Below are 16,482 nucleotides of genomic sequence, written 5' to 3'. Positions count from 1 at the left end.
CAATGCCAATGTGTTTGCGTTATTAAGTTTGTTATGAATAAAAAATCATTTTAAGTTAGAGCTTAATAATTATTTCACTATAAATATAAAGGTAAAGGGACCCCTGACCATTAGGTCCAGTTGTGGCCGACTCTGGGGTTGCAGCGCTCATCTCGCTTTATTGGCCGAGGGAACTGGCGTACAGCTTCTGGGTCATGTGGCCAGCATGACTAAGCCGCTTCTGGCGAACCAGAGCAGCGCACAGAAACGCCGATTACCTTTCTTGCACTTTGACGTGCTTTCGAACTGCTAGGTTGGCAGGAGCAGGGACCGAGCAACAGAAGCTCACCCCGTCGCAGGGATTCGAACCGCCTTAATTGTATTTCAGTTCAACAATTACTTTGATAAAATACATATTTTGTTATGTGCAAATGGCTTTAGATACCTATTAGGCCTATATATTACCATATAGCATATATTCAACACAAAAAACAGCGACAATTTGTTGTTGACAAAGGACAGCTGAACATATAAAGGGCCCCATTACCTTCAGTAGCTTAGGGCCTCATCAAACCTAAATCCGGCCCTGGTCAGGACCAAGAAGGCCTCTCTTTTTGCATCCCTTGCAAAACTACAGGACAGGTTTCTTAATTCAAACTCTGCCAGCTTGTAAAAAATACAAAATCCTGCATTTGACAAAGTGAGCTCTGGTCCACAAATATATCTATCAGTCTTTAACGTGACAACATAGCTATGCATCTAATTTTTGCATATCTGCAAAGTATAAGGATTTTTGTGATTTTAAGAATGCAATCGTTAAGGATACATACTACAGTTTGGATTTTTTTAAAAAAATCATGTTGCTTGAGTTCCAAGTTAACTGCACTGTTGAGTAAATACTATCTTAGTAAATTAGTCAGATTCACCTGAATGGTTACAGAACATTCTGTGCGCTGGTGGTGAAGTCACTCCTTTGCCCATTTTACCCTGGCTCTGTTGAAAGAAAACGAACTGTGCAAAGAGGACGCAGAAGCATGAAAACCTACAAGCTTTCCATCCACTACTAATCAGAATTCACCTCTGTTCCAGAGCATTCTTTGAAGCCAACAGCAGTCAAATAAACACTCGCTGAAAACGTACCCACATTTGTTCAACCACAAGGACTTCAGCTTTCTTTTTATATATATATGATATTTATTGAAATTTCAGAAAAAAGAATTACACAAAAACAAGAAGTAAAAATACAAGAAAAGTACAAAATACAAAATACAGAATAAAAGAATAAAAGACACTTAAAAAGAAAAAGAAAAATAGATCAATCTTTCCATAGCTTAGATTCATATCCTTGTTTCCCTGACCTCCTCATACCTCCCTTTTTTGTATTCCAGTTCAATTAGTTAAGTCAGCAATTTCTTTCCCTCTTTGTTTCCTCATAATCCTTTAACTTAATATACTATAACTTTAAATTTTCATCTGTTATCAATCCTTTTTCACATACACCTTTATGGCATTACTGCTTAAACCACCTAGCTTCATTCCAACATCATTCTAACATTCATTAATTTTGCAATATTTCTGTAAATAGTCTTTAAATTTCTTCCAATCTTCTTCCACCGACTCTTCTCCCTGGTCTCGGATTCTGCCAGTCATTTCCGCCAATTCCATGTAGTCCATCACCTTCATCTGCCATTCTTCCAGAGTGGGTAGGTCTTGTGTCTTCCAATACTTTGCAATAAGTATTCTTGCTGCTGTTGTGGCATACATAAAGAAAGTTCTATCCTTCTTTAACACCAGTTGGCCGACTATGCCCAGGAGAAAGGCCTCTGGTTTCTTCAAGAAGGTATATTTAAATACCTTTTTCAATTCATTATATATCATCTCCCAGAAAGCCTTAATCCTTGGGCACGTCCACCAGTGGTGAAAGAATGTACCTTCAGTTTCTTTACATTTCCAACATTTGTTATCGGGCAAATGATAGATTTTTGCAAGCTTGACTGGTGTCATGTACCACCTGTAAATCATTTTAATAATATTCTCTCTTAAGGCATTGCATGCCGTAAACTTCATACCTGTGGTCCATAACTGTTCCCAGTCAGCCATCATTATGTTATGTCCAACATCTTGTGCCCATTTAATCATAGCAGATTTCACCGTTTCATCCTGAGTATTCCATTTCAACAGTAAGTTATACATCTTTGACAAAATCTTAGTTTTAGGTTCTAATAGTTCTGTTTCTAATTTTGATTTTTCCACCTGGAAGCCAATTTTCTTGTCCAAATTATATGCCTCCATTATCTGATAATAATGAAGCCAGTCTCGCACTTTGTTTTTTAATTTCTCAAAACTCTGCAGTTTCAGTCTATCTCCATCTTGTTCCAAAATTTCCCAATATTTCGGCCATTTGACCTCCATATTGAGCTTTTTCAGTGCTTTCGCTTCCATCGGTGACAACCACCTTGGGGTTTTGTTTTCCAATAAGTCCTTGTATCTTATCCAAACATTAAACAATGCTTTCCTGACAGTATGGTTTTTGAATGCTTTATGTTCTTTGACCTTATCATACCACAGATATGCATGCCATCCAAATACATTGTTAAAACCTTCTAGATCCAAAATGTCTGTGTTTTCAAGAAGCAGCCATTCTTTCAACCAGCAAAAAGCTGCTGATTCATAGTAAAGTTTGAGGCCTGGCAGGGCAAATCCACCTCTTTCCTTTGCATCTGTTAGTATTTTAAATTTTATTCTAGGCTTCTTGCCCTGCCAGACAAATCTAGAAATATCTCTCTGCCACCTCTTGAAACAGTCCATTTTGTCCACAGTTTGCAATGTTTGAAACAAAAATAACATTCTAGGCAATACATTCATTTTTATCGCAGCAATACGACCCAGCAGTGAAAGCTTCAAATTTGACCAAATTTCTAAATCTTTTTTCACTTCAGCCCAGCATTTTTCATAGTTGTCTTTAAATAAATTCCCATTTTTTGCTGTCATGTTAATCCCCAGGTATTTAACTTTCTTAACCACTGTTAAACCTGTCTCATTCTGAAACCTTTCTCTCTCAATTGATGTTAAGTTTTTCTCTAAAACCTTGGTTTTTAACTTATTCAGTTTGAATCCTGCAACCTGACCAAATTCTTGAATCAGTTCTAAAACCCTTTTGGTACTAGATTCTGGCTCCTGTAACGTCAATACTAAGTCATTGCAAATGCTCTCAATTTGTACTGTTTGGCTCCGACTTGTATACCTTTAACCAACTGGTCCCTTCTAATCATATTCAGCAAAACCTCCAGGACCGATATAAAAAGCAATGGGGAGATTGGGCAGCCTTGTCGTGTCCCTTTTTCTATCTTAAATTCTTCCGTCACCACATTATTTACAATTAAATTAGCCTTTTGTTCAGAGTATATTGCACTTATACCATTTTCAAAGCCTTGGCCTACCCCCATACCCTGTAAGTTGTTCTTCATAAGGCTCCAAGAAATGTTGTCAAAAGCTTTCTCCGTGTCCACAAATATTAAAACTGCCTTAGTATTTATATTCACTTGTAATTTTTCTAAAATATTGATTATATTTCTCACATTTTCAGATAGTTGTCTACCCGGGAGAAAGCCTGCTTGGTCTTTATGTATCTCTTCCACTAACACTCTTTTTAGTCTTTTAGCCAAGATGTCTGCAAAAATTTTGTAATCCACATTGAGCAGTGATATGGGGCGGTAGTTCTTAAGCTGCATCTTTTCAGTCTCTGTTTTCAGTACAAGTGTGATATACGCTTCTTTCCACGACTCTGGTGCCCTTTTCCTATCCATTATTTCATTACAGACTTCTTTTAAAGGTTGTACTAACCATTCTTTTAAGGATCTGTAATATCTAGAAGTCAATCCATCACAAGGACTTCAGCTTTCAAGACATTAGAGAACACCAGTATTAGTGCCAAACATTGAAACCATTTGGATGGGGGGGGGGGGACACTGAAGCTTTTTGCTGTTCTTCCGTAATTTTGGTGGCTCATGCTTCAAGCATTAAAATCTGAGATAATGGTGAATTAGCACAGTTTATACTGATTTTGGGAGGGGGGGACTTGCCACAGTTCATGGGGGAATTCCTGTTGGACATCTATACACAGTGCCAGATTTACGTATAAGCTAAACAAGCTATAGCTTAGGCCCCCACTCTCTTGGGGGCCCCAAAAAAATTTAAAGGGGAAAAAACTGGATGTACATTTCCAAAATATGATAAAAAACAAAATCATATATTTACACCTATTATTATTTCATGTTAAAACAAGTTTCTAGAGACTAGATTATGAGTCTTGGTAAATTGTGTTTCTAAAGGAACTTTTGTTATTGCCAAGTGCCAATGTGTTTGCATTATTAAGTTTGTTATGAATAAAAAATCATTTTAAGTTAGAGCTTAATAATTATTTCACTATTAATATACTTCTTCTTAATTGTATTTCAGTTCAACAATTACTTTGATAAAATACATATTTTGTTATGTGCAAATGGCTTTAGATACCTATTAGGTCCATATATTACCATATAGCATATATTCAACACAAAAAACAGTGGCAATTTGTTGTTGACAAAGGACAGCTGGACATATAAAGGGCCCCATTACCTTCAGTAGCTTAGGGCCTCATCAAACTTAAATCTGGCCTGTCTATACAATTAAACCTAGAGCCAAAGCAATCCAAAATTTCTGCCACTGCAACTACAGAGCAACATCCCCAGTCCGGTTCCTTGTAAGGTTGTCATACATACGTACCTGGAATTCTGCAGTTGGAAGCAGTGTCCGACAGAAATCGGCAAAACATCCGGGAAAATCCAGGTGTGTGGCAGCCCATGTTGGCGTATTTCACTTTTTGAAATATGGCAAACCTAGTCACTTGCAGGGGACACGGGTGGCGCTGTGGGTTAAACCACAGAGCCTAGGACTTGCCGATCAGAAGATCAGCGGTTTGAATCCCCGCGACGGGGTGAGCTCCCATTGCTCGGTCCCTGCTCCTGCCAACCTAGCAGTTCGAAAGCACATCAAAGTGCAAGAAGATAAATAGGTACTACTCTGGCGGGAAGATAAACGCCGTTTCTGTGCGCTGCTCTGGTTCGCCAGAAGCGGCTTAGTCATGCTGGCCACATGACCCGGAAGCTGTACGCCAGCTCCCTCAGCCAATAAAGCGAGATGAGCGCCACAACCCCAGAGTCGGTCACAACTGGACCTAACAGTCAGGGGTCCCTTTACCTTTACCTTAGTCACTAGCAGCAGCAGCACCAGGAGAAGGAGGAGATTGATGATGTCCTGATCTCTGCACCAACTCCATACTGGTACTGTGATCATTTCCAATCCTGGCTGTGACAGCAACATGCAGTGGATGCTCAGCCCCTTCCTCGGCTCATCCCCTTCTTCAGAATGCCCCGTGTCAGGGCTTTCCACCCAACCCCCACTAGCAGGGATACTGCAAGCAGGCCTTCCACATGCACACTGAGTGGGCAGAAACAGGGAGTTCTGCAATGGCGAAGTGATGCCTGTGTTACTTGACTGGCAGGAAACTGGCTAAGCTGCCAGAAGCAAACCTCTTCTCAGTCCAAACCTCTCACAACTCAGTGTAAGTGTCTTAAGACTGAACACACAGTAACTACCTCTTGGAGTCTCATTTTGCAATGATTTCGCAAAGTTTTTTGCAGATAAAGTCGCTCAGATTCGGGAAGAGGTAGACGCCACCGTGGGAGCAGGGCCGGGGCGGGAGAGTGCTAGAGTCCTGTCTAGTCAAATTGCGTGGGATCAATTCCAATCTGTTACCTCCGAGGATGTGGACAGGCTGCTTGGACGAGTGAAACCAACCACCTGTCTCCTTGATCCTTGCCCATCCTGGCTTATAAAAGCTAGCCGGGAAGGGCTGGGCGATGGGCTTCGTGGGGTGGTGAATGCTTCCCTCCGTGAGGGAGCCTTCCCAGACCCGCTGAAAGAGGCGGTTATTAAACCGCTTCTTAAAAAACCATCTTTAGATGCGGCCACGATGGCCAACTATCGCCCAGTCTCAAATCTTCCATTCTTGGGCAAGGTGATTGAGCGAGTGGTTGCTGAACAACTCCAGGCACGCCTGGAAGAAGCGGACCATTTGGATCCCTTCCAATCGGGATTCAGGCCTCATCACGGGACTGAAACTGCCTTGGTCGCGCTGGTTGATGATCTCCGGCGGGCTAGGGACAAAGGTGAGAGCTGTTTCCTAGTTCTGCTGGATCTCTCAGCGGCGTTTGATACCATCGACCATAACATCCTTCTGGACCGTCTTGAGGGGCTGGGAGCTGGGGGCACTGTCATACAGTGGTTCCGCTCCTTCCTCCTGGGCCGTGTTCAGAAAGTGGTGGTGGGGGATGAGTGTTCAGACCCCTGGGCTCTCACTTGTGGGGTGCCTCAGGGTTCTGTCCTCTCCCCCATGCTTTTCAACATCTACATGCAGCCGCTGGGAGAGATCATCAGGGGGTTTGGGCTGGGTGTTCATCAGTATGCGGATGATACCCAGCTCTACCTCTCTTTCAAATCAGAACCAGTGAAGGCGGTGACGGTCCTGTGTGAGTGTCTGGAGGCGGTTGGAGGATGGATGGCGGCAAACGGATTGAGATTGAATCCTGACAAGACAGAAGTACTGTTTCTGGGGGACAGGAGGCGGGCAGGTGTGGGGGATTCCCTGGTCCTGAATGGGGTAACCGTGCCCCTGAAGGACCAGGTGCGCAGCCTGGGAGTCATTTTGGACTCACAGCTGTCCATGGAGGCACAGGTTAAATCCGTGTCCAGGGCAGCTGTGTACCAGCTCCATCTGGTACGTAGGCTGAGACCCTATCTGCCCGCGGACTGCCTTGCCAGAGTGGTGCATGCTCTGGTTATCTCCCGCTTGGACTACTGCAATGCACTCTACGTGGGGCTACCTTTGAAGGTGACCCGGAAACTACAACTAATCCAGAATGCAGCAGCCAGACTGGTGACTGGGAACGGCCGCCGAGACCATATAACACCGGTCTTGAAAGACCTACATTGGCTCCCAGTACGTTTCCGAGCACAATTCAAAGTGTTGGTGCTGACCTTTAAAGCCCTAAACGGCCTCGGTCCAGTATACCTGAAGGAGCGTCTCCACCTCCATCGTTCTACCCGGACACTGAGGTCCAGCACCGAGGGCCTTCTGGCGGTTCCCTCACTACGAGAAGCCAAGTTACAGGGAACCAGGCAGAGGGCCTTCTCGGTAGTGGCGCCCTCCCTGTGGAACGCCCTCCCACCAGATGTCAAAGAGAACAACAACTACCAGACTTTTAGAAGACATCTGAAGGCAGCCCTGTTTAGGGAAGCTTTTAATGTTTGATGTATCATTGTATTTTAATATTCTTTTGGAAGCCGCCCAGAGTGGCTGGGGAAACCCAGCCAGATGGGCGGGGTATAAATAATAAATTATTATTATTATTATTATTATTATTATTATTATTTTAAACCTCTGACATTCAGCCAAGCTCTCCCCGCCAGTGCAAAACATCTCTCCGTAGGCCTTCAGTGACATGGTCAACTTGCATAGCAAGCTTGTAATAAAGGAAGAGGCTAAAAACGGCAGTCTTCAAAGAGTTTAGGGAAATCCATGTACAAGTCTTGGCTTTCCGAGTCCTTTTCTTGAGATTCAGCTTGGGGCTGGAACACAAATATTCCACTGATGCCAAAGCTTCCCTTCACAGGAAAAGAGTGGTTTGTGTGCTTAAGGGAGGGATTCTTCGGGGAAGCTGTTTTTGTTTTATTTTATTTCAGTGGAAATGGAAATGGAAATAAAAAGCTGTCAGTATTAACTAAGGAAATATTCATTGGCATGCAATGTGATAAGCCACATATTGAAAATAAGTTCTCACCGTGGATACTCAGGGGGCCAGCAGCAGCCTTTCCTTACAGTTGCAATAGCAGAGACTTAAAAGCAAACAAACTAGCCTTATATCAAAAAGAGGCAATTTTTTTCTTCTGCATGCCTTCTAAGTTCAAACTAGAGCACCCTCAACTCTTAACCATATAATGTTTAATTGTATTGTTCTTTGAGTGGCTGGGAAAACCCAGCCAGATGGGCGGGGATAAATAAATAAATTATTATTATTATTTATTTATTTATTTATTTATTTATTTATTTATTTATTTGCATGACAGGATGGGGTAAAGTTCATAATGAGCAGGGCAAACAAGACCCTGAATCTGCTGCGCTAGAGGGGGCTTCAGTGGAGTAGAAGCTGTCCAGGCCCACCAGCAGGGAAGCTCCATTGGTGAGGGGTACCCCAATGAGTCTGGAGTGAGCAGGCAAAAGCTGCCACCACCAGTGTCTGTCCGTCCCATCCCCCCCATTCAGTAGCCAATAGAAAACCAAAAATGGTTTTTTGCTGCCATGGCTAGCCAGGAATTAAGATTATAGCCCAAGACTATAAAAGGCTGAAACAAATACAGTGGTACCTCGGGTTACATACACTTCAGGTTACATATGCTTCAGGCTACAGACTCCACTAACCCAGAAATAGTACCTCGGGTTAAGAACTTTGCTTCAGGATGAGAACAGAAATCATGCTCTGGCAGCGCAGTGGCAGCAGGAGGTCCCATTAGCTAAAGTGGTACCTCAGGTTAAGAACAGTTTCAGGTTAAGAACAGACCTCCAGAACGAATTAAGCTCTTAACCCAAGGTACCACTGTAATGTAATAATGCAATAATTTAAGGTGATCGGTAGGATCTGTATTTGAATGTCAACGTTCTAGCTTGCTGAATCTTTCCCCTGGAGCCTTCAACCTCTGTCATTAAATAGTTATTCGAAGCTAAAGAGAAGGGCGGGGGATGTCTTAGGCCTCAGTTATCTTAGGAGGTTCCCATGATCACACATGCCCTGTTGAACAACAGCCGTACAAGACTTCACGAACGCTGCTAAAAAATTACTTGGCAATATTTGCTAGGAAACAGGATTAAAAATCCCAATAACATTTTATTAAAATAAGAACACGAGAAGAGCTATCGAGTCAAGAATCCTCTTCTCACAGTGGCCAGCCAAGTACCTGTGGGGAGCATAATATTAACATGAAATTACAATGTTACTTAAAAACAAAAACCCACTTGAATTTTGCTTTCGCAGGAAGTAACAATTTTCTTTGCCATGTTGTATAAAGTGCAACTTTTTTCTTAGAATTTGTTTCTGTATTAATTTGCCATTTGCACTCGTAAATGAGGTGTTATTTTCACTGCTTTAGCCAAATCTCAAACTTTATTAAGCCACTGTTTCCAGGGAGGGTATATGTAACTTTCCATTTTCAATCCAGTAACATTCTTGCAGCTATTAACAAGTAGAAGTTAATAGGTAAATAAGTTATGATAGGTGAAGAAATACTTTCTTTTGTTTGTCCTGGAACTTCTAACATTCATTGGATATCCCTGAGTTCTGGTGCTATGAGAGAAAGAAATGCTTTCCTCTATCCCCTTTCTCTGGCTGATTTTATACACTTGTATCATGTTTTCTCTAAGCTAAGAAGCCCCAAATGTTGTAAACTTCCCTCAGAGCGGCTCCATCCTGTTTATCATCCCCTTTTCAGAACCTTTTCCAATTCTACAGAATACTGTTTTGATTCATATCCCTACTATTTTTTAAAGCAGACTGTCTGCTATATAGCTTGCTATCTGTGTTGTAATCCATTACGGGAGATCACAATTGAATTAATAAAACAAATAAATATTACAAATATGAATCTAATTTCTGAAGATTGTTCTTGCCGTAAAGAACAATTAGTATTTTATTATTTTTAAACGTACTTCTATGATGCCTTAACATGACCCAGAAGAGAGAAAGACTTCATTGTAGTCTACATTTTGCTCAGTTCGGGTTTTTTGTTTTGCAATTGAGTTACAATTGGAATACTTGCTGAAATACCCTTAGGGCATGTCAACACACTTTGCCCTCCCTCTGTAGCCACAGACCAACGTTGTCCCGTTCTCTTGCCAATGCTGGCGGCAGAGCCATGAAGAGTCTCCATGCAGTGGTGCCGATTGATGTGTTGAGCTACAGCATGCAATAAACTTGCACACTGTGGCTGATTTAAATGCTTCCACTTGGAGGGCCTAAGGCATGAGATCCTAAAAGCTGGCCCTGAGCTTAAGGTGAATGGGAGCTGGCTGACACGAAGCATGAAATTGTACCTTTGGCTGTGAATTAGTTGAGCAGTGCTTTATTATTCCTTGCAAAAGGGTGGATGAATATTCATTACGGCCTTACTTTCTTCTTCAGTTCTGCGACCTCTGCAAGCAGGTGCTGCCCTCAGAATCCCCTGTGGTATATGCCAGCAGAGGAGGCTATGGTCGTCAGTGGCATCCCGCATGCTTTGTGTGCTGCAAGTGTTCTGAACCGCTTGTGGACCTGATCTACTTCTGGAACAATGGGGCCATCTGGTGTGGGCGTCATTACTGTGAGAGCGTAAGGCCACGCTGTGCGGCCTGTGACGAGGTATGACGGCTGGGGAAATGGAAGTCTCTTCTCCTGCATAGCTCTCAATTTCTCTGCCTATAAGAAACTATCAGCTCCGAGGAATTGCGTTTGGCCGAATGCCTCTGCAAAATGAATACTTGCCTCTAGTATATGAGTGCTTTTTGGGTGGGGGGTGGGGATTTCTTGCCTCTAGTATATGAGTGCTTTTTGGGTGGGGGTGGGGATTTTGGTGGTTTTGAGGGATAGAAAATGGAACAGGTGAATGGGGGTGGAACCATAACTAATCAGTGAGGAACCTGCTTAGTACCAGGTACAGAAATATAGGGAGTGGTGTGCAGCTTTGAAAAAAGTGTGAGTAGAATGACTTCTGCTTGCACAGCTGAGCTTTCCTGTCCCACATTGTCCCCAGAGGGTTGGAGGAAACCCTAGAATAGATGTAGGGGTCAGGTGAGGGAAGAGGAGAGGGGGAAAGTCCCATTGCACAGCAGGTCATTCTGCTTGCACAAAGGACTACTAAGCACCACATTAAATTCAACTCAGTGGTCTGATCTGCCTAACATGGTGAACTAAACTATGGCTTACCAGGACCATGTCAACATGCAAGCTCTTGGAGATGATCTCTCAGCCACTCTATTCCTCCCTCATCGTTTTTGCTCCAGGGACTTTTGGATTTGCGTTTGCCCTACCTTGTTATCTGAAACTGGGCTGATAGTTAACCTCTCTCCTTGCTAACCATGAGCTGTTTGAAATATATTTAAATCACGGAAACCAGAAGCATTTTAAGGTGCTCTTTTTTTTGTTTCAGTTTTATTTTAATAAGCAGAGGTTCTATAAAAACCGAAAGCGGAATATAAACATGCCCTACAGCTTTGAATTAGCTAGGCCAAACTACTTCCGTAGTTTATGTTGAGAGATATCCTCTTTTGGTGTGTTGCTAAATAGTAATGATGCAAACACTGCTTTGTTTTATATGTGTTTTGGCTTGTCAACTGCTTTGTTTGTGTGTTGCTTCCATAATGAAGCAGTTATAGGACTTGGCTGGCTCTAGGAAGAAAGTGACATGATAAATGGAGTTGTTTACTTCCACAGATAATATTTTCTGAGGACTACCAGCGAGTCGAAGGCCTCACCTGGCACAAGCAACACTTTACCTGCCTGGAGTGCGAGACCTTGCTGACAGGCCAACCATTCATCCTGGATACAGCCAACCTGCTGTGTACAACTTGTAGCAAAAACAAGCATCCTTAGTCGGCATGAAGTTTCTCAAACCAAAGTTTTCATTTTCTGATGCCATCCAGATTTGAATCAATGGGATAAAAACACGGGGGGGGGGGGAGTGAAGAAAGTCACTTCACTGTGGCTTTGGACTACTATGACTATTTACAATCATGTTATCCTGGGAAATGAGGTTGGAAATGATGACAGGATAGCAAACACATCGGGGTGAAATCTAAAGAATGGAATGTTCTAGTTCTTTCTAGAGTGATATAAACTAATGTTCTGGAAACCAATGGCCATAATGTTCAATTACTGATTGACTTCATGTTACACTATCTAATCAAGGGTCTCTAGAAACATGCAGAATTCTTAATTTTGCTGTCGGGCCTCACTACCTTTCTTGTTATGAAAGTGTTATATTTATAGATCGAAACCACCACACTAACTCCAGCCAAATTAGTGGCTTTAAAGAATGGAACTAAGTGGCAAAACGTATATAACCCTGACGTTCACAAGAACTTTCTCTTCTTTGTTGTAATGACCGACTTCTCAGATGCAAGGGATCTGCTTATTAACTTGTGTTTACAAGTCAAGTACTGTTAAGATTACTATAGTAAACTGTCTTCATGTTTGTCAAGATATTGGTGTAATCATGGCTTGTGCAGGGTGATTGGAAAAGATGTATATTGCAACTTGCATTCAAATAATTCTAGCTATAGCTATAGCTGTTTTTAAAGCAAAATGTGTTTGCCTTACACTTAGTTTTCAGTGGGGTTTATGGGGATGGATAAATGGTTTGTGCTGGTTGTTAGTCTGTCCCGTATATTCTTTTTCTCGCCCCAATTACTTTGTTACCCAGTTTCATACCTATAAAAAATCTACCACGTAGAGCAGTTCTATTGCGACAGCCAAGAAACAGGGAGTGATGAGTAACCAGTTTGTGCTCAACAGTTTCTTGACTTTCTTTTAACTCCACTCCTATTTACCTTCATTGAAACTGGAGGATGAGCTCAAATGTTGGCATAAACACCCTTGCTCATATGCTTTGGTGACTTAGAAATAATAATGAACCTGGGCATTATGTCAACTCACTTACTATTTGGTCTCAGCTACTGGATCCTATTATAGATATGGAGACCTTCAAGTCCTTCTGAATCTTATTCTGCCTAATGTTTATGATAAGACTCTCATCAGTTTAAACTGTACGATGTTAAGAAAACAGCATGTGATCATGAACATTATCCAAGGCACATCCAACAAGATGTGCATTGACTCTTGTGATAAGAGTACATTGGAACATGTAAAGTCTATCTAGTTCCTAATCATTCATTTGCTTGGGGTTAGCAGCAAGGCCAATATTAGTTGCATGTCTTTATGAAGCTGAGACTTTAACTCAGATTAAGCCCATTTATAACAGATAACCAAGGGAGCCCTCAGAAGCTATAGAAACAATTTTGTCCTTACTAGTTCTGTAAATATTTGGTTTGGTTGACTCGTCCAGCAACAATCGCCAATGTACTGTAAGCATCTGTCGGGATACAGTGGGAGCAGAAGTTACCTGAGGTGAAGAACTGGAAAATAATTTCAATTAATTCTTCTGATTTGAGACATAGCACATATTAGATGCTTGTATTTTGCTTTCAGACATATAATCAGTGTGGCTGTTTAAAGAATTTATGGAAACTAGGTATGTACAAAGCATAAGCTTATTCAGTAAATTTAGTTTTGGACAATGTTTTTTGGCAGCACAGGAGAACTCCATTTGGCCTGTTATATGTGCACAGTGAGTTTCTGGGTTGAAAATAAAAACTGCAATCCATTGATGCAACTATGCTGGCAAATCACCACCAGTTATGACTGAGTTGACACTCCAAGCAATAAGACATAGTGGCTTGTGGAACACAAATACCTGCTCAAGAGCCATTGCAGTGTGTGCCTCTGAACTTGCTTGGGGTGCACTGATTTCAGTAGTGCTTACCTGTGACACCTACCTGTGGCTGTAAATGTAAATACACCAGTGAATATATTCATTTATTTACCCAGCCCCTCCAATGTGAGTACTTAAAATCTGGAGCAAAAATAAAATGCACAGCTTGTTTGGCCAATGGTAGCTGATGTAGAAATGTATACAGTACTTGAACAGCATTTCTTAGCAGGTGGTCACTGGTAAAAGAAGGAAAAATCCCCACAATTTTATATATGATTTCACCTGCTATAAAAATAATTACTTTAAAATCAATGCAGCACTCTTAACACTTAAAAAAAAATATTATTATTTTTAAGAAGCCTATTGAAGTGTCAATACAGCTCCAATGCAGACATCTATAGGGATGGTATTTGGGTGTTCAGCCAGTAGAGCCAGTGTGGTGTAGTGGTTAAGAGCGGTAGACTCATAATCTGGTGAACCGGGTTCGGCTCTCCGCTCCTCCACATGCAGCTGCTGGGTGACCTTGGGCTAGTCACACTTCTTTGAGGTCTCTCAGCCTCACTCACCTCACAGAGTGTTTGTTGTGGGGGAGGAAGGGAAAAGGAGAATGTTAGCCGCTTTGAGACTCCTTCGGGTAGTGATAAAGTGGGATATCAAATCCAAACTCGTCTTCTACTCTTCTTCTCTTCAGCACGCATACACATGCACCGAAAACCTGTGACCATCCAGATGTTGTTTGATTCTTAGTCCCATCATCATTTTTGACCACTGACATGGTTGGTTTGGGCTGATTGTAATTGTAGTCAAACAGTATTTGGAAGGCTACAGATTTCCCATCTCTGCCACAGAGAGATGGACCATGCGGTACATGGGTCAAAGGAGCAATAGCCTCATCAAAAGCATGCTGGACTTCCTATAATGCCTCAGAATGGATTGTAAAGATGGCGTCCATGGTTTTGTAGCATTCTGCCACATAGCAGTCTGTGAAGTCAGCTGCATCAAGTGACTGTATGATCAGATTTGCATGTAATCCCATTGCCCCTGCATCACTCGCCATGCCCCCGCGGGTGATGCATCATGCCCCTGGGACGCACGCCAGCCACGCCCCCGCCTGTTCTCCGCTCCAGGGGCTGCAGCATGTTGCTCTGCCACTGACCACAGTGCTAAAAGAAGTAACCCATTGCATAAGTTTGGCAGGATGTCTTAAGGCGAATCACATAGTTCTGATTGGACAGTCTGGGCAATCAGTTTGACGGGGACAGAATTCACCAAACTCTGACCCCCATACAATCCACCCCCCCTTTTTCTTTTAACGGGACTGCAGGTGAAATAGCACTTGGAGAATTATGCCTATCACCTCAGCGCAGGTAGTTTATATGTGTATAGTGTGAATAATAAAGAAATAGTCATGTTCTTTAAGTTGTGGAGCTTAAAATATCTAATACTTCCCCTAACATTAACTGACAAGACATGGAAAAAATGTTTCTAAATGCTTAAATATAAAGTATTCGAAAAAATAAAATGTAAAGAAATGGAAGCCTTTTGAGACGTGTCTTCATCACTGTTGTATCTTGGCCTTTAAGCAACTCAGATGTTTTTAAAAAGTTTTTCCTGAAAGGAATGTACTATGCAGAAGGGGCAGAGTCAGAAAGGGGAGAAGGATAATGCTGGCAATGTTTTCACTCTGAGATTTGGAAGGCTGGAGTTCAGGTCTCAGCCCTCATCTTGTCACCTCATAGTTGAGAGAGAAGAGAAAGCAATAATAGATGAGCGGCATGTGCTTGGAACTCTGTCTTTTGGTCACATTAGAATGTGGAATTCATTTAGAGTCACCTTTAAATGTGAACTTACCTGCTTTGCTCTTTTCAGAACACTGCCATACTTCGAAATATGCACTTCTCTGAATTTTTGCAGCTCTCCAAGCAAGGAATGTGTACAAAAAAATAAATAGACTTGAGATAAAGTGTGAATAAAAATGAATTCATTAGTGAAAATAATGTTCACAAATGCATTATTTGGGGAAAAATTGTTTTCCAAAAATATGTATATTAGGTAGAAATTGCATTGAAATGTTGGTGCATTTTCACAAGGGCTATATAAGAAATCCCCCCAAAAAACCTCAAGGCTGCTGTGGAAATGTGGATAGCTGAACATAAAGCTGGACTAATGAGAAACTGAAACACCAATGGGGAGATATGCCCATCCCATGGAAGATGTGAAAAGATGGAGAGAATGTATGGAAAGAGATACACTGCTCAGATAGGAGACTCCCTTCCCTCACCTCCATCAGACAGTTGCTGAGGGTTCGTGGTGTACAGATCAGTTCTGGGACAAACCCTGTTTTTAATAACATCTCACAGCTGGTTCTCTCTGTGTAGTTATACTTAGATTCAAAGATAAGCCGTTTTATTTTAAATTCTACGACAGAACCACTTTAGGAGCTGTGACGTAAAATACCCAGGCTGTGTATGAATGAGTGAGAGGTGCAAAAATTCTAGCAGACCTGTCTTGGACACTGCTTCAACTTAGTGAATAAAGTCTCCTTTTCTGTAAAGCAGACATATTTGGTATGTTGCCAGCTATATTCCAAGAGCCAAGCAGAACAAATGGTCTTTATAGTGAAGACAGGAAAAGGCCTGCAAATTGTTTTCAATCCTCTGAACCTGATTATCCCATTGGGTTTGAAATTCTACTGTTTTTTCCTTTTGTGACAATGGAAAATTAAAATTAATGGCCAGTTGTCAGCAACTCTTGTTGATTATTAGTTATATGGTGATGAGAATTCTAAATTACTCAGAAGGTAAGCCTCAACCTTTTTTTTTTTTAAAGAAGAAAGTAAACAGCAAGATCTGCACAACAAGGCTACTTACCCCTGTGAAGGGGGGCTTT

At 41.8% G+C, this 16,482-nt stretch overlaps 1 protein-coding gene across 2 annotated transcripts in view; it reads left to right on the top strand.

Moving 5' to 3' along the window:
- The window catches only part of LMCD1 (LIM and cysteine rich domains 1), a 66,070-nt gene extending 50,936 nt beyond the window's left edge, over window positions 1-15,134 (top strand). The window contains exons 5-7 of one of the 2 annotated variants that reach the window (XR_013983001.1): window positions 10,251-10,466; window positions 11,538-13,790; window positions 13,843-15,134. Coding sequence is in view for 1 of the 2 variants with exons in the window: in XM_080995860.1 (XP_080851986.1) it covers window positions 10,251-10,466; window positions 11,538-11,696 (375 nt within the window). In the remaining variant the exon portion in view is untranslated. Of the gene's footprint in view, window positions 1-10,250; window positions 10,467-11,537 lie in introns of both variants that reach the window. The other variant, XM_080995860.1, reaches the window with a different exon arrangement.
- Window positions 15,135-16,482: the final 1,348 nt, after the last annotated feature.

Source organism: Podarcis pityusensis (assembly GCF_964106645.2).
Source record: "Podarcis pityusensis genome assembly, chromosome: 2".
Lineage (NCBI taxonomy): Eukaryota > Metazoa > Chordata > Lepidosauria > Squamata > Lacertidae > Podarcis > Podarcis pityusensis.
Note: the sequence above shows the minus strand (reverse complement) of the source record. Positions and strands in the feature narration are given on the sequence as shown.